Source organism: Ranitomeya imitator, chromosome 4, assembly GCF_032444005.1.
Source record: "Ranitomeya imitator isolate aRanImi1 chromosome 4, aRanImi1.pri, whole genome shotgun sequence".
Lineage (NCBI taxonomy): Eukaryota > Metazoa > Chordata > Amphibia > Anura > Dendrobatidae > Ranitomeya > Ranitomeya imitator.
The window spans coordinates 128,142,604-128,161,339 of NC_091285.1; the positions used below are offsets into that span (position 1 = coordinate 128,142,604).

The 18,736-nt window shown below is 42.3% G+C and overlaps 1 protein-coding gene across 1 annotated transcript in view; it reads right to left on the reverse strand.

Annotated features, from left to right (window-relative positions):
* Positions 1-18,736, reverse strand: part of MAT2B (methionine adenosyltransferase 2 non-catalytic beta subunit) — a 46,018-nt gene that overhangs the window by 7,498 nt on the left and 19,784 nt on the right. Inside the window, exons 3-6 of the mRNA XM_069763921.1 lie at positions 18,556-18,670; positions 16,358-16,510; positions 16,084-16,277; positions 7,021-7,134 (exon numbers count right to left, since the gene is read on the reverse strand). Of these exons, the coding sequence (XP_069620022.1) occupies positions 7,021-7,134; positions 16,084-16,277; positions 16,358-16,510; positions 18,556-18,670 (576 nt within the window). The remainder of the gene's footprint in view (positions 1-7,020; positions 7,135-16,083; positions 16,278-16,357; positions 16,511-18,555; positions 18,671-18,736) is intronic.

The window sequence follows — 18,736 nt, forward strand, 5'->3', positions numbered from 1 at the left end:
GTGAAAGTAGCCTTAGGGCTAGGGTTAGGGTTGGGGCTAAAGTTAGGGCTAGGGTTGGGGCTAAAGTTAGGGTTAGAGCTGGGATTAGGGTTAGGGTTTGGATTAGGGTTGGTATTAGGGTTAGGGTTGGCATTAGGGCTACGCTTGGGATTAGGGTTAGGTTTGGGATTAGGGTTAAGGTTAGGGTTGTGATTAGGGGTGTATTGGGATTAGGGTTAGGTTTGAGGTTAGGGTTGAGATTAGGATTAGGGGTGTGTTGGATTTAGGGTTTTGGTTAGGGTTGACATTAGGGTTGTTTTGGGGTAAGGGTTGTGATTATGGTTAGGGTTAGTGATTAGGATTATGGATCAGGTTGGGATTAGGGTTAGGGTTGGAGCTAGAATTGGGGGGTTTCCACTGTTTAGGTACATCAGGGGGTCTGCAATCGCAACATAATGCCCACAGACCATTCTATCAAAGTCTGCATTCCAAAAAGGCGCTCCTTCCCTCCTTCCCTCCCTTCTGAGCTCTGCCGTGCGCCCAAACAGTGGGTTACCCCCACATATGGGGCATCAGCGTACTCGGGATAAATTGGACAACAACTTCTGGGGTCCAATTTCTCTTGTTACCCTTGTGAAAATAAAAACTTGGGGGCTACAAAATCTTTTTTGTGAAAAAAAAAATTATTTTTTACTTTCACGGCTCTGCATTATAAACTTCTGTGAAGCACTTTGGCATTCAAAGTTCTCACCACACATCTAGATAAGTTCCTTGGGGGGTCTAGTTTCCAAAATGGGGTCACTTGTGGGGGGTTACTACAGTTTAGGTACATCAGGGGCTCTGTAATCGCAACATAATGCCCACAGACCATTCTATCAAAGTCTGCATTCCAAAAAGGCGCTCCTTCCCTTCCGAGCTCTGCCGTGCGCCCAAACAGTGGTTTACCCCCACATATGGGGTACCAGCATACTCAGGACAAATTGGACAACAACTTTTGGTGTCCAATTTCTCTTGTTACCCTTGTGAAAATAAAAACTTGGGGGCTAAAAAATCTTTTTTGTGGAAAAAAAAATATTTTTTACTTTCACGGCTCTGCATTATAAACTTCTGTGAAGCACTTGGGCATTCAAGGTTCTCACCACACATCTAGATAAGTTCCATGGGGGGTCTAGTTTCCAAAATGGGGTCACTTGTGGGGGATTTCTACTGTTTAGGCACATCAGGGGCTCTCCAAACGCGACATGGCGTCCGATCTCAATTCCAGCCAATTCAACATTGAAAAAGTAAAACGGCACTTTCTCTTCCAAGCTCTGCGGTGCGCCCAAACAGTGGTTTACCCCACATATTGGGTATCGACGTACTCAGGAGAAATTGCACAACAACTATTGTGGTCTAATTTCTCCTGTTACCCTTGTGAAAATAAGAATTTGTGGGCGAAAAGATCATTTTTGTGTAAACAAAAGCGATTTTTTATTTTCACGGCTCTACGTTATAAACTTCTGTGAAGCACTTGGGGGTTCAAAGTGCTCGCCACACATCTAGATAAGTTCCTTAAGGGGTCTAGTTTCCAAAATGGTGTCACTTGTGGGGAGTTTCCACTGTTTAGGCACATCAGGGGCTCTCTAAACGTGACATGGCGTCCGATCTCAATTCCAGCCAATTCTGCATTGAAAAAGTCAAACGGCGCTCCTTCACTTCTAAGTTCTGCGGTGCGCCCTAACAGTGGTTTACCCCCACATATGGGGTATTGGCGTATTCAGGAGAAATTGCATAACAAAATTTATGGTTACATTTCTGTTTTTACACTTGTGAAAATAAAAAAAATGGTTCTGAATTAAGATGTTTGCAAAAAAAAAGTTAAATGTTCATTTTTTCCTTCCACATTGTTTCAGTTCCTGTGAAGCACGTAAAGGGTTAATAAACTTGTTGAATGTGGTTTTGAGAACCTTGAGGGGTGTAGTTTTTAGAATGGTGTCACACTTCATTATTTTCTATCATATAGACCCCTCAAAATGACTTCAAATGTGATGTGGTCCCTAAAAAAAAATGGTGTTGTAAAAATGAGAAATTGCTGGTCAACTTTTAACCCTTATAACTCCCTAACAAAAAAAAATTTTGTTTCCAAAATTGTGCTGATGTAAAGTAGACATGTGGGAAATGTTATTTATTAACTATTTTTCGTGACATATCTCTCTGATTTAAGGGCATAAAAATACAAAGTTTGAAAATTGCAAAATTTTAAAAATTTTCGCCATATTTCCGTTTTTTTCATAAATAATCGCAAGTAATATCGAAGAAATGTTACCACTAACATGAAGTACAATATGTCACGAAAAAACAATCTCAGAATCAGCGGGATCCGTTGAAGCGTTCCAGAGTTATATCCTCATAAAGTGACAGTGGTCAGAATTGCAAAAATTGGCCTGGTCATTAAGTACCAAATTGGCTCTGTCACTAAGGGGTTAAGGGATTTTCATCCATTCTTCCTTGGAAAATGCTCTGTGAGATTTCTGGGTGGTCTTGCTATTTTGAGGTCTAGCCATAGATTTTCAATGATGTTCAGATCAGGAGATTGTGAGGGCCATTGTAAAACCTTCAGCTTGCACCTTTTGAGGTAGTCTATTGTGGATTTTGATGTGTGCTTAGGATCATCGTTTATTATTCAACTTCAGCTTTTTTACAGATGGTGTTATGATTGAATCAGGAATTGGTTGAAATTTAATTCTTTCTTCCCTCCACCCGTGAAATGTTCCCCAAGCTGTTGGAAGCAATACAGACACAAAGCATGATTAATTCTCCACCATGCTTAACCCCTTCATGACCGGGGGATTTTTCGTTTTTCCGTGTTCGTTTTTCGCTCCCCTCCTTCCCAGAGCCATAACTTTTTTATTTTTCCGTCAATTTGGCCATGTGAGGGCTTATTTTTTGCGGGACGAGTTGTACTTTTGAACGACATCATTGGTTTTAGCATGTCGTGTACTAGGAAACGGGAAAAAAATTCCAAGTGCGGTGAAATTGCAAAAAAAGTGCAATCCCACATTGGTTTTTTGCTTGGCTTTTTTGCTAGGTTCACTAAATGCTAAAAATGACCTGCCATTATGATTCTCCAGGTCATTACGAGTTCATAGACACCAAACATGACTAGGTTATTTTTTATCTAAGTGGTGAAAAAAAATTCCAAACTTTGCTAAAAAAAAAAAAAAAAAAAATTGCGCCATTTTCCGATACTCGTAGCGTCTCCATTTTTCATCATCTGGGGTCGGTTGAGGGCTTATTTTTTGCGTGCCGAGATGACGTTTTTAATGATAGCATTTCGGTGCAGATACGTTCTTTTGATCGCCCGTTATTGCATTTTAATGCAATGTCGCGGCGACCAAAAAAACGTAATTCTGGCGTTTCGAGTTTTTTTTCCCGCTACGCTGTTTAGCGATCAGGTTAATACTTTTTTTTATTTGATAGATCGGGCGATTCTGAGCGCGGCGATACCAAATATGCGTAGATTTGATTTTTTTTTTATTGATTTATTTTGATTGGGGCGAAAGGGGGGTGATTTAAACTTTTATGTTTTTTTTATTTTTTTCACATTTTTTTAAACTTTTTTTTTTTTACTTTTGCCATGCTTCAATAGCCTCCATGAGAGGCTAGAAGCAGGCATAGCACGATCGGCTCTGCTACATAGCAGCGATCTGCTGATCGCTGCTATGTAGCAGAATTGCACGTGTGCTGTGAGCGCCGACCACAGGGTGGCGCTCACAGCGACGGGCAATCAGTAACCATAGAGGTCTCAAGGACCTCTATGGTTACAATATACAAGCATCGCCGACCCCCGATCATGTGACGGGGGTCGGCGATGACGTCATTTCCGGCCGCCCGGCCGGAAGCGGTAGTTAAATGCCGCTGTCTGCGTTTGACAGCGGCATTTAACTAGTTAATAGGTGCGGGCAGATCGCGATTCTGCCCGCGCCTATTACGGGCACATGTCAGCTGTTCAAAACAGCTGACATGTCCCGGCTTTGGTGCGGGCTCACCGCGGAGCCCTGCATCAAAGCAGGGGAGCCGGCATCGGACGGTATAGTACGTCCGATGCCGGTAAGGGGTTAATGGTTGGCGAGATATTCTTTTCCTGAAATTCTGTATGTTCTCCACACATACTGTACCTTTGATCATTGTGGCCAAATAATTCTATTTTAATCTCATCGGTACATTGGACTTGTTTCTAAAATGCAATAGGCTTGTTTAGATGTTCTTTTGCATACTTCTGACACTGGTGAGGACAAGGAAAGTTTTTCTGATGATGACTCTTCCATGAAGGCCATATTTTTGCAGGTGTATCGGAACAGCAGAACACTATACGACAACTCTAGAGTCTGCCAAATCTTTCTGAAGGTCTTTTGCAGTTAACCAGTGGTTCTGGTTTGCCTCTCTAGCAATCCTAAGAGCAGCTTTTACTGAAATTTTGCTTTGTCTTCCAGACCTTATCTTGATCCCCACTGTTCCTGTTAACTGCCATTTCTTAATTACATTTAGAACTGAGGAAAGCGCAATTTGAAAACGATTTGCTATCTTATATAGACTTCTCTTGCTTTGTAGGCTTCCAGCTTTTTCATTTTCAGAGTGTTAGGCAGCTGCTTAGAATAACACATAGCTGTTTATTTTTTTGGCACTAGTTTAGAGGAAGCTGACTTTTTATAATGTTGGGGTATTTGCATCGCCTGACCTTTCCTAACAATGATAATGAACAAGCCATAACCCTAACAGGCTAATTAAGATTTGAAACCTTGGTCAAAGGTATTTGAGCATACGTGCCAAAACTTTTGCATCTACCCATTTTCCTTTTTGTAATTTTTTACATGTAAAAAAACCCACACTTTTTTTTTTGCCTAAAATACAAAGGAAATGTGTCATCTTTAACTTTTTGAGATCAAGAGCTGGCTAATATACCAGCTCCAGTAACAGGAGAAAACATTAACAAAAAGACTGTATTAATGTTAAAATGCCCATTCATAGGGTTTTAAGACAGTATGTGTAAAATAAATGATAAAAAATAAGAGTAAAAATTTAACAGAAAAGGAAATGAAACACTTAGATAAATATAAAAATTGAAAAATCGAGACCCATGGGTCGTGAAACAAAAAGGTAAAAAATCCAAACAAAAGAAAGTTTTTGGGAGGTGTGGTGCAGTAAAAGGTGTAGTGCTGGACGGAAGATATATTTATCCCAGTAGGATAAGATTTGGCTTGTTTTTTTCCTAAAGGTTGAGGACCTACAGTGATGTCACGATCACGTGATCAGCCCATGTGATAGCTATCTCACCTGTGGGTGTGGCTAGAGGTTACGTAATGAAGTTTCTTCTGTTTGGCACATGTTCTGAGTAAGGAGCAAGGCTGGAATGAGCCTGAACTGGTTTTGTCAGTTACATATGCTGCAACGGTTGGCGACAAGACTGGGCATGGCACCTGGCGGAAGCCGCTGACCTGGCAGCCGCTTAGTTAAGCCCGTCCCGTGCAAGGGCGAGTCTGAAACCAGTGGTTCTCCAAGCTGGAGTATGTTTATGTTTTTCCTCTCACTTTCTGCCACGGACTGTTTAAAATGTTAATAAACCACTGAAGTTTGGACTTAAAGCCTGTGTGTTCCCTCATTACTGCAGCCCTGCCACTACCTGCCAGAGCAAATCCCTACAGAGGGGATAAAAGAACATTTATGAAAAAACATGAAAATGTGCCAGTCAGGAAGGGGGAAACTGGTCCAGCCCTTAAAAAGCTATGTCCCTTTCAAACCCCACATGTTTTAATGTCTCAATATAAAGAAGAATAAAAAGTTATTGTAATTTCATGGTCTCCACTTGTTAGCTCAGTGTGCCGTAGAGGTGAGAACATATAAAGGAGTATGACTGCGGGATTCGAGTGCACTGTTTATTATCTGTCAGCATGGAGATGCACAATCTGCATAGACAAATCGGTAGGAAGATGGTCATGAAAACCTATTGTAGAGTAGTTTTAGTGTTTTATCTCATAACTCAGAACTAGAGTTGATTACAATTGTTACTTTTCCTTGAAAACATTGCAGCATTCAGTCCCGATAACTCCAGCCTTTAGCAGGAGTTTTTAATATTTTATCAACTCCGTTCTCACAATGAGACGTTTGTGACCCTGAAGGCTGCCAAGAAGTTTTGGTATGAACATATTTATTTTTAATTAATCTCAAAGGAAAATATGCACTACACCAACAAAAAGGATGATTAGAGTTGGGTAAATTTATTAGAGCGGAATAGAATTCTAGTCGCATTTTACAAAAATCTGTTTTTACAGAGTGTGGACATTATTTGTAATTTACTAAAATTGCTAGTTCAGTTAATGGTGGCTGGCTGGTTGCCATAATACTGAACCGTAGAGGGCTGGTAAAAAGGATTTTAAAAAAACTAATACGCATATCACATCTCCTGTAACCTCCACTGCTCACTATGCCCCATTCGGTCCTCGGCGTCTCCTCTTACCTTGAAACCTGGCCTCTCCATTCTAGGCCAGGACATCCATGATGTGCACAGCGACCTTAAGACATGCAGTCTAGGCCAGGACTTCCAGCTGCAACTAGGCCCGGGACATCTCTGTGTATTTGCGTTGTAAGGCAGCTACTTCATGGATGTATGTCATGACCTTTCACACTGCTTTCACAGGAAAATTCTAGGCTTAGTCACTTCTGGAGGTCCCGGCCTTGTTTGAAGGTGCCAGAGGTTTCAGCTGGCCGCAACAGAGAGAGGTGAAGAGAGCAGCAGAGGTGAGGGATAAGAATTAGTTGGGGTTTTTTCTACATTGTACATTAATTATGCTCTGGAGTGTCTTCAGACCCCAGAGCATGATAAGACACACACAACTCACAGAAAATTAGTGAAAAGGTTAGCTGAGAATCAAATTTCCAGATAAAATCTGTGTAATTTAGTCCATCCGAATCTCGTCAGATCCACTCATTCCCAATTATGATAATTCACACCTGAGGTACATCCACAAAAATCCACCCTTACATCATATACATTACAGTACTTACTGGTCTTAAGTGGCTGCTGGGAAGGTTGAAAGCATCGGCCATGGCACAAGCAATCTCATATTTAGTCATCTGCTCATTTCCAGACCAATGGAAAATGCCTTTCAGTGAGGGATCCTGGGAAGTGATAATAGATGGCCATTACTGCTTAGAAGATATTTTGTCCTAATGGCATTGGGGACCTGAAACTGCATCAATAAGCAGATAAAAATACATGTATCCAAAGCTCATGAACATGTTTTAGGCTGTGCTTGGGCGTGATGGCTCTATGATTGGCACAAGGTATTAGAGCAGAAGTGTCACATACTGACTATGTATACGTAATCCTTCATTTCAGTCATTTAATTCACTCAAGAGTACAATTATGTGCACTATTTACGCACTATTCTGTCCCTTGTAATCTCAGGATTTCTAGTTTAACTGGTCATCCATATCCCATATATGACATGTTACTAATATGGTTCATGGATGTCTGGTCTCGGAGCCACACCAATCCTGAGAATGAAGGGGCTGCAGAGTTTTTTCTCTATACAGGGGCATTCTCAGCCACCGACTCCAGCACAGCCCCATTTAAAGTCAATGTGGCTGACTACAGTTCCGTGCAAAGACAGTAGAGTCGCCGTACCAGCGGCATGTTCTCGCCAGCCATCTTCAGAGCGGCACTTTGAAGATCTAGGTATGCAAACAGCCTCTTCAGAGATTAAGAGAACAGGAACTCTAGTGGCTCCTATTGGAGTTAGCAATCCTGACAATGTCCACCCTATAAAGGGCCTTGCCACATGACAGAATAGGACGCAAAACCAGAAACTGCATTTTGAAACTTGTTTCTGGAGGTTTGTCATCAATGTAATGCAAAAAGACTTGTTTAGCTGGACAAGAGACCTCTGACAGGGGATTTAAAGAATAACGTTTCTCCTTGTGGAGAACACAAACTTGGCACATGGAGATTTACAGGCCATGCAATGCTCCCCAGGAACTAAAGCATAGAGCATGCAAGTGGTGCTCATTGCCTAGAAAACGGGCCACCTCTGATAGACCATAGAGGTGCCTCTTCAGAGGACATGAACTCTAGTGTCACCTATTAGAAGTATCAATCCTAAAAGTCAGTATCGATGCTTTGACGAGCCTTGCGACATGATTTACAGATACTGGTTTGGCTCTTATCCTATTTGCAGACACATGTTTTCGAGTTTTGCCCCTCCTCAGTGCAAAGCAAGAAATCTGATTTGGCAGAATGAGAGGCCTCTGATTGAGGTCCTAACCAAGATAGAAATCCCTTGTGTAAGTTCTGCTACCTCTATGTCCCATGTATCTGTCTATATTTGTGTTTAGCAATATACAAGGGACATAAATAAATGTTTTGTAAGACCCTCCACTGTCTGTTACCACACTATGAGCAAACAGTATGAGGTCGGTATTGCAAACTCAAATGATTCTTAATTAAATCTGCCAATGTTTTTATTGCAAAGGGAAAGAGAGGACGATGAGACAATAAAAATAAATGTTCTCTCTTCACACCAAATTAATTTACCGCAAGTATTCTGGCAAAGACTGTTCTCCAAATCATAGCCAGGGGGCATGTACCTAACTGACCACTGGAGCAAATAGAATATTGATTTGTACGTTGAGAAATACAAAGTAAGAGAACAGAATATCTAATATAAATCAATGACATATCACATTCTTATTCGGTTTCTCTATTTACAGGCTAACACAATATAAAATATTCCTTTTTCCATTTTGAAAGATACATCTGGAGCCAGTGATGATGTACAGTGGAGCTGTCATACTGATATTTGCAGCTAAACCCAATGAAACCTTTAAAAGCAAGATGATTTAATTTGCAAAAACATTAGTGTCGAGGTTTGAGGTTTCAGGCCTCTAGTGTAAACTAAAGTACTTTATGGGAATCAGTCACTGCGTACTTTGTCCCTCTGAATTCTAACTTTTCATTTTAAAGGCAATATGTAATCAGAAAATGACCGTTTGTTTTAAAAAAATACATTTAACACGAAATCTGAATTGATAGTGTTTTTTCCAATTCTCCAATTTATTAACCAAATATTCAAAATGCACATTATGAGTCTATGGGGTCGGAAGCTTAATCAATGTCATGCCGTTCCCCCCATAAAGAAAATTATGAAAGACATAAAGTGGAGTACTCCAACTAATTACAAAAAAAAAAGAAACAATGGAGTAGCCATGAACCACAAAAACAGAAAAAGTATATTAAACAATATATATAAATCATCAAGTAAAATTACAAAACAATAGGTCTTGTAGCAAAGCAGAAACAACAAGTACAAGAGGGGTATTCCTAGCAATCAAAAATATCCATCAAGGAACCAAAATCAACAAGTAATAAGGTGTTATGTCTAGGTGATGAGTGACAAGTGTAAACTAGCTCAGGATTCTTTACAGCTTATGAAAATATTCAGTGCATACAAGGACGTAGGAGAGGCAAGAAAGAGAGTAGCTATGCTGACCTTAGATGTATCAGTATAATACAAACTTCAAATTATTATGCAGATTTCATGAATGTCACCAAGGATAATCAAGCCAATCACGGTGCACAGGTTCCCAAATATATAACACAAGTAATTCTCAAAATTAGTATATTACAAAAACACTTGACTTAAAAAGTTGAAGGTATAATAGTAAAATATTAAAATATGATCCTCCTCATTGGTTGATACCTTTTAATGGCTAACTGAAAATCTTAGTTTCTTACCGGTAACAGGATTTTACAGAGCCCATGACGGCACCACCTGAGAAGGGGTATCAGCCCATCAAGGACAAAAAACCTACTGAATAAAAAAACCATGGTACCTCTCCTCTGCATCAGTTGGGTTTCAGAGCATAAGAGGACCTCCAGACAGTTAGTAACACAACCATCACTAATCAACATTTCTAAGTTAAAACGCCCCTAAAAGTGCACACCAACTAGTGATAAAAGAGGGGGAATAAAAGGGTGCTTTCATGGGCTCTGTAAAATCCCGTTATCGGTAAGTAACTAAAGGCCCCGTCACACATAGCGAGATCGCTAGCGAGATCGCTGCTGAGTCACAAGTTTTGTGACGCAACAGCGATCTCATTAGCGATCTCGCTATGTGTGACACGTACCAGCGATCAGGCCCCTGCTGTGAGATCGCTGGTCGTGTCGGAATGGCCTGGGCCATTTTTTGATCGTTGAGGTCCCGCTGACATCGCTGAATCGGCGTGTGTGACGCCGATTCAGCGATGTCTTCGCTGGTAACCAGGGTAAACATCGGGTAACTAAGCGCAGGGCCGCGCTTAGTAACCCGATGTTTACCCTGGTTACCATCCTAAAAGTAAAAAAACAAACGCTACATACTTACCTATCGCTGTCTGTCCTCGGCGCTCAGCTTCTCTGGTCTGGCTGTGAGCGCCGGGCAGCCGGAAAGCAGAGCGGTGACGTCACCGCTCTGCTTTCCGGCCGCTGTGCTCACAGCCAGACCAGAGAAGCAGAGCACCGAGGACAGACAGCGATAGGTAAGTATGTAGCGTTTTTTTTTTTTTTACTTTAACGATGGTAACCAGGGTATACATCGGGTTACTAAGCGCGGCCCTGCGCTTAGTTACCCGATGTTTACCCTGGTTACCGGGGACCTCGGGATCGTTGGTCGCTGGAGAGCTGTCTGTGTGACAGCTCTCCAGCGACCAAACAGCGACGCTGCAGCGATCCGGATCGTTGTCGGTATCGCTGCAGCGTCGCTATGTGTGACGGGGCCTTAAGATTCTTCCCCTTCTCCCATGACAACACCCCCTGAGAGATTTATATAGACCAAAACACCTTAGGGAGGGATCAACGCCTGTAACGCTGTTCTCGCAAAGGACAGATCATCAAGAGAAGACAGATTAAGTTGATAATGTCTATAGAATGTAGACGGAGAGGACCATGTCACTGCCTTACCTAACTTGTCAATCGACTCCTCCGTCTTCTCAGCCCAGAAAGTTGCCATGGCCCTGGTGGAACGAGACTTCAAGTTCTCTGGAACTGGTACATTTCTAACGGAGTAGGCTAAGCTAGTGGCGCCCCTAATCCATCTAGATATAGTACCCCTTGTTATTTTGAGGCCTTTCCTAACTCCTAGATATGAAATGAATAAGGACTCACTCTACCTTTTTGATATGGCCAAATACTGAACCAGGACCCATTTAACTCCTAGCAAGTGAAGTCTCTGTTCCTCAACATTTCTAGGATTGCTAAAAAAGTAGGGGAGAACAATTTCTTGGCTCCTATGAAATTTAGATGCCACTTTCGGAAGATATGCTGGGTCTGGCCTCATAACCCTATCTCCGAGATTTGGGTAAACAGGTGGTTGACTGATAGAGCCTGCAAGTCACTGACTCTACAGGCTGATGTTAGGGTCACTAATTCTGCTGTCTTTTGAGTGAGTATTTTAATTGGTAATTTGTTTAAGGGCTCAAAGGGAGATCTCGTAAACGCTTCCAAGGCTAGGTTTAAATCCCAAGGGGGCATTCTTGGGGCCGGTATCGGTCTAGATCGACCACATGCTTTAATAAACCTAAGTATCCACCTATCTGCTGCTAGGTTATAATTATATAAAGCTCCTAAAGCCAATACTTGAACCTTAATATAGTCGTTGAGCTTATTTTCTACCTTTAAGAGGCTGTAGGTATACGGAGTGTATCTGGGCCCACTGAACTGCAGGAATACAGGAAGTCATTGTCCCCAGCAGTAACATTGCCTTCCTTAGAGTTATAACCGGTCTGGTAACTGCTGTGGATACTGGGGTTATGACCTTGGTCTTCTTCTCTTCTGACAGATAACATATCTGTTTTCCTGAGTCCAAGATAAACCCTAAAGGTACCGTCACACATAGCGACGCTGCAGCGATACCGACAACGATCCGGATCGCTGCAGTGTCGCTGTTTGGTCGCTGGAGAGCTGTCACACAGACAGCTCTCCAGCGACCAACGATCCCGAGGTCCCCGGTAACCAGGGTAAACATCGGGTAACTAAGCGCAGGGGCGCGCTTAGTAACCCGATGTTTACCCTGGTTACCATCCTAAAAAGTAAAAAAACAAACGCTACATACTTACCTACCGCTGTCTGTCCTCGGCGCTCTGCTTCTCTGGTCTGGCTGTGAGCGCCGGGCAGCCAGAAAGCAGAGCGGTGACGTCACCGCTCTGCTTTCCGGCTGACCGACGCTCACAGCCAGAGCAGGAGGAGAGCAGAGCACAGCGCTGGAGGACAGACGGCTGTAGGTAAGTATGTACTGTTTGTTTTTTTACTTTTAGGATGGTAACCAGGGTAAACATCGGGTTACTAAGCGCGGCCCTGCGCTTAGTTACCCGATGTTTACCCTGGTTACCAGCAAAGACATCGCTGAATCGGTGTCACACACGCCGATTCAGCGATGTCTACGGGGAGTCCAGCGACGAAATAAAGTTCTGGACTTTCTTCCCCGACCAGCGATCTCCCAGCAGGGGCCTGATCGCTGCTGCCTGTCACACTGGACGATATCGCTAGCGAGGACGCTGCAACGTCACGGATCGCTAGCGATATCGTCTAGTGTGACAGTACCATTAGAAAGACTGAATTCTCAGTGGTTGAAATCTCGATTTTTTTCAGATTTAGCATCCTTCCCAGCTGGGTCAGACTGGTTCTGACTTCCATCAGTTGGTGATTGCAGTCTTCTCTCCATCTGCCCAACATCAAAAAAATTGTCCAAATACGGAATTATTAAAACATTAGAGAAAACATGGGGAATTATGTTCAGAGAAAGTGAATGGGCTATATATAAAATGATTTTGAATAGGGAATGTGATAGGCCGCTCTAAAGAAGTGTGTTTTTAGGGAGCCTAAAACTGTATTAGTTGTGGTTAGTCCTGATTTCCTGGGGTAGAGCATGCCAGAGGATTGGTGCAACTCGTGAGAAGTCTTGGTGTCTTGGCAAAGAGCGGACACGTCCGAGTACCGATTAGCCAGATAGATGACCATGGCTGCTGCATTAAGGATGGACTGGAGAGGGGAAAGTCGAGTGAGGGGGAGGCCAATGAATGGAGCGTTACAATAGTCAAGGTGAGAGTGGATCAGGAGAACAGTGAGGGTTTTTGATGTTTCCATGGTGAGAAAGGGGCGGATTCTAGAGATGCTCCTTAGGTGTAAGCGGCAAGAAATTGTATATGGAAGGTGAAGAATAGATTGGTGTTACACATAACACCTAGAAAGCGAGCCTGCTGCAACCTCTTTTTCTCATCTTTCAGGATACATCGGGGGCTTAGCTACAGCATTACAGAATGCTGTAGATAAGCCCCTGATGCCGGTGGGCTTAGCTCACCTTCAATTTTGGGGGTGACAGGTTCCCTTTAAGGAATCATCTCCTACATTACAAAAACTGAAGAAGAGAACATCTGGGAATCTCTAGTAGTCACCTACAATGCAAATCTGGAAGTGCTAAGGACAACTGCACGCAAACTAAAACCTTTATTAGACCCACCCCATTTCTGTGTTTTAGCCTCCAAAAAAAGAAGAACCAAAAAGCAGCCTCCTGGATAAAAGACACAGGGAGGAAAACAACAGGATGCCTCTTGTGGTTACATACAACACCCACATGAGCACCCTAAGGAAAAAATTGGTGCTGATCTCCAACCGATATTCCAGTAACCACAGACTTAAATAAATATTCCCTGAACTACTACTTCTCTCATACAAACAGCCCCCTAACTTAAGGAATCTTCTTATCAAAAGTGTCCTCTCATCACCATCAGTGAGGGGCACATTCCCACACAACAATAAAAAAAAATGCAAAACTTGCACCTACATATCACCAACAAATACAGTCTGCATACAAAACACAAATCAGGACTATAAGATCATTTATTTCTTTCATGTTCATCCTCTAATGTGGTTCACCTGGAGGTGTCTATATTGGGGAAACCATGCAAAAACTACAAACAAGGATAAATCTACACAGACAGACAAGCAGGAATAAACTGGACACGCCTATGGGAAAACATTTCTCTGGACCTGGACACGGATAACAGTTTTAAGAGTCTTAGTACTAAAAGGTCATTTAAGGGAGGAGAGAAAAATTTGGGAATTCAAACTAATGAAGATGTTCAATACTTTGACACTAGGACTCAATTTAACACCTGGATGTATGACTCACTTCATGGACACAATTCATACCTCCACCAGATGGACTCCTGATAACTAAGGGAACCTTCCCACCGCCTCTCCATTTAGAAAAAACATGATTTGGATTTCCTTTGCTTATCTTTATGAGGCATCACCCCTTTGACCTCATGAACACATGTCCTGCTGTAATAGCTCTTACAAGCTCTTATCTTAGTCATTCATTTGTAAACTAGCCTGAAGAAGGATCCTCTACGCTCTGGAAGCTTTAAAAAATGTATTTTTTCTGGTTAGCCAATAAAGGTATCACTCCTAGAATACTTTTGTAATAATAGTATTTACATCAATTTTCCTGGCTAACACGGTAGCACAATATAATTTTTTATGGAACATTACAACAATTAAGGAATGTGCTCCTCAGACCCTCTGGGGGCATCACAACCCTGGGCCAGACTTCAGATCAGAGGACAATAAAACTTTTGCACCCTTATCTCTGAACTGCTTCAATATTTACTGCCACCACTGTTTCTCCCCTTCCCTCATTGATAGTTCTGATTCACGTCACTTGTCTTATCTATTGCATTATTACTGCATTATTAAGGTACCGTCACACTGAACGATATTGCTAGCGATCCGTGACGTTGTAGCGTCCTGGCTAGCGATATCGTTGAGTTTGACAGGCAGCAGCGATCAGGCCCCTGCTGTGCCATCGTTGGTCGGAGCAGAAAGTCCAGAACTTTATTTCGTCGCTGGACTCCCGCAGACATCGCTGAATCGGCGTGTGTGACGCCGATTCAGCGATGTCTTCACTGATAACCATGTTAAACATCGGGTTACTAAGCGCAGGGCCACGCTTAGTAACCCGATGTTTACCCTGGTTACCAGCGTAAACTTAAAAAAAAAAAAAACACTACATACTTAGATTCCGGTGTCTGTCCCCCGGCGCTGTGCTTCTCTGCACTGTGAGCGCCGGCCGGAAAGCAGAGCACAGCGGTGACGTCACCGCTGTGCTTTCCGGCTGGCGCTCACAGTCAGTGCAGATAAGCACAGCGCCGGGGGACAGACACCGGAATCTAAGTATGTAGTGTTTGGTTTTTTTTACGTTTACGCTGGTAACCAGGGTAAACATCGGGTTACTAAGCGCGGCTCTGCGCTTAGTAACCCGATGTTTACCCTGGTTACCAGGGGACTTCGCATAATTGGTCGCTGGAGAGCTGTCTGTGTGACAGCTCTCCAGCGACCACACAGCGACGCTGCAGCGATCGGAATCGTTGTCTAGATCGCTGCAGCGTCGCTAAATGTGACGGTACCTTTACAGTGTCCTGTGCTGTATAAATATGTGACTCTTCATATTTTGTGTTATGCTGCGCCTGATGAAGAGACCTGAGTAGTCTCGAAAGCTCGCAATTCGTTACCATCTTTTCAGTTAGCCATTAAAAGGTATCAACCACTAAGAAAAATATTAAAATTTAATAGTCTTATCTACTAGCTAACACAATGCAAAGATCTATTTTTTCGGTATAATACTGAACACTCACACTTCCTGTTCTGTACTGAAGACTTTTCAGCAGTCTCATTACCATCACAGACTGGATTACAGTGAAAAAAAAAAAACCAACTAAACTCTATAAACAGTAGATGACAATCTACGATTCATAATAGGTCCCTTCAAAACAGCATTTAGTACCAGATGACATCTTTATACAGACACTGCAAGCTCGGTGGAGAAGAAGGGTTTGGAAGAATATTTGGACACGCGTGAAAGGCAGAGGATGGAGTAAAAGCATTTAACTTGAAAAACAGTAAAAGCTAATATGTAGATATTTTTCGCTCATTGTTCATATCAAGAATTCCATTTTCTGGATAAACTCTACATGCTATGTATAGGTAGAGGTAGGGATTTATGCAGCAGAATATTGCACTTCTATTGGGACTATTACCTGAAGTTTCCTTTCTGACATCTGTACACATACGCTGGCCACATCCTTTACATAGGTGGGAAACCTCTGTTGCCAGTGGTCAATGTCGGCCGATTTGTTGCTGTGCTGCACCTTGTCAAACATAACCGTGACTGCACTCTCCTCAATCTTCTCCACATCTCCATACAGAACAGGAACTCTGAGCACGGCAGCACCTGCCCATCAAAAGGACAGTAGAAAACCTTGCTTAATGTTTTCCATCAAAGGTTATTCCAGGAAAAGATCAATGTCTTACCATCATTGTTCTGTAGCACAACTCGTTCTCCTTCTAGCTTGGATTTACCATAGGTATTCAAAGGATTGGGCTCAGAGTCTTCTCTGTATGGGGGGCTACTTCCATCAAATACATAATCTGTGCTAATGTAGATCAGGAATGCTCCAGTGCCAGCTATAGATGGAAGAAAAGTAAAACTCAACACCTTGTTTGCTTGGCTAAGCTATGTAAGCGACATTCATTTACATACATTGCACTAGATTTTTGCATGGATTTTCAGAACAGAATTGAATTAAAAGAAATCTGAAGAATCAAAATATACGCTATTTGGACAATACTGACAAGACTACAATAGAGAATTACAAAGATACGTAAAGCGTTATGACCCTGCCACTATTGTTTATGACCAATCCCCCCCTCCCTGGTCGATAGAACAAATGGTGCCTGTAGATACATTTTGAGGTTCACATTATTTTAATCTTTCAGATTTTAGTAGTGATAATCGGCTTCAATAACATAATTTCAATGAACATTAAAATGGAAGTAGAATTTCAGCTGGGTCATTTTCCACACTAGTAAATGGATGAGGAGTGATGACCACATTGCCATTTACTGGTCGTTCTCTCATTGGGCAGATGGTTGATAATGTTTCCTGATGGAGGGGTAAACCAGTCTCGGCATAGATAGCCATTTCATTGTGATCATCACTACCCTTTAGTGAATTGCCCATGGACGGCTCGTATGAAATTGTGAACCTTGACCACTTTAGCCAAGTTCCTACGACGTTTTAGCCGCTCATTAGTGGCTCCATCGTGGCTTTAGTCTGCAGCTCTGAAAAACGGGGTTCAAGGGTAGCCTTAATGAAGTAGTCAGAATCACTTTATGTTTTCTCTGAACTCATTTTTGACACGGTCTGCTTTTAACAGGCGCGTACAAAAATGTGGATGAAAAAAGGCAGTCACTGTCAATGGAGGTCATAGAGCACAAAGTGACTCCGTCTGCTTCATTAAAGTCAATGACTCGGCTGGCAGATACACCTGAATCCTGGTTTTCACGGCTTCAGACAGAAGCCACGGCATGTGGCTACAATGTGATGTGAACCCAGCTTTATTAGCAGACATGTGGCTTCCACACTACCTGAAGACTTACACTCTAGATACAGAACAAAAAGCAATACAGCCATGCCAGTATATGCTCAGGCATTGGAAAAGGGGCAGAAAGTATGTTTCAGGTAGGCCTAATAGTATAAAGGGCATGCTTTCTTGTGGAATGAGGGGTAATGAGTGCTGTCTGTGGCTAGAACACCACAAGTTTGTTTTCTGGTCTAAAGCTACAAGTATGCAGTCAAAACATGACTGCAAGCTTGTTAATCCTCACAATGCGTGCACTGCACAGACATCAGGAGTGACGGCCATTTGAATACTCCCAGCCACATTCCGACTAGACTGTTTCCGTCCTCGCTCAATATGTTTGCACTGAGCGGGACTGCGACCAACTAGTTGGAATGTGGCCAGGAGTATGCACATGGCATTCTTGCAGTCAAATGACTGTTTGTTCCCGACACCAGAAAATTGTCACAGCGTGCAGTGCATGCGATATGAGGATTCACAAGTCTGCAGTCACAAAGTGAATGCAGACTTGTAGCTTTAGACCCGACCACCCCTTTAAAGTTTATCTTGACAATTTCTATTATAAACAGACTGCATTAAAGGGGTAACATGTCGTGTCCACCTCGTATGAGATAAGATTTACCCATTTTTTTATACACCAATTTCAGAGAATTTTAGAACACAGAAAAAAAAAGGATTTACAACATGTTAGGATTCTGTAACATTGGAAAAAAAAAACACGATGTTCCAGCTCCAAAAGGTAAAATAAACAAACTTTATTGGGAAAATATAAAAAACATGAAAAATCATGAGCTCCATGAAGACAACACCATGACCTGCGTGAGTTTGGCTACGCGTTTCGACAAAGACCTTTCCGGTCGAAACGCGTAGCCAAACTCACGCAGGTCATGGTGTTGTCTTCATGGAGCTCATGATTTTTCATGTTTTTATATTTTCCCAATAAAGTTTGTTTATTTTACCTTTTGGAGCTGGAACATCGTGGTTTTTTTTTTTTCCATTGGTTCGCATCGTGTCAGGACTTGGTTCCGTGCTCTGCTGGATATGGTGAGCTGGCTTTTTCTCTTTTTTCTTTGCATTCTGTAACATTACCTGCGACTTTAGCTATATTTTCAGAAGCCCCCACATTTAGCATGGTAGCAGAATCTGGATTGTTCTCAACTACATCAGGTCTCCTCTCAGCAGCGCAATGAACAATCACATCTGGCTGTAAAAAAATATATATATATTTAGATTCCGTAAAATATACTTTCTTAAAATACAGGCATGTACA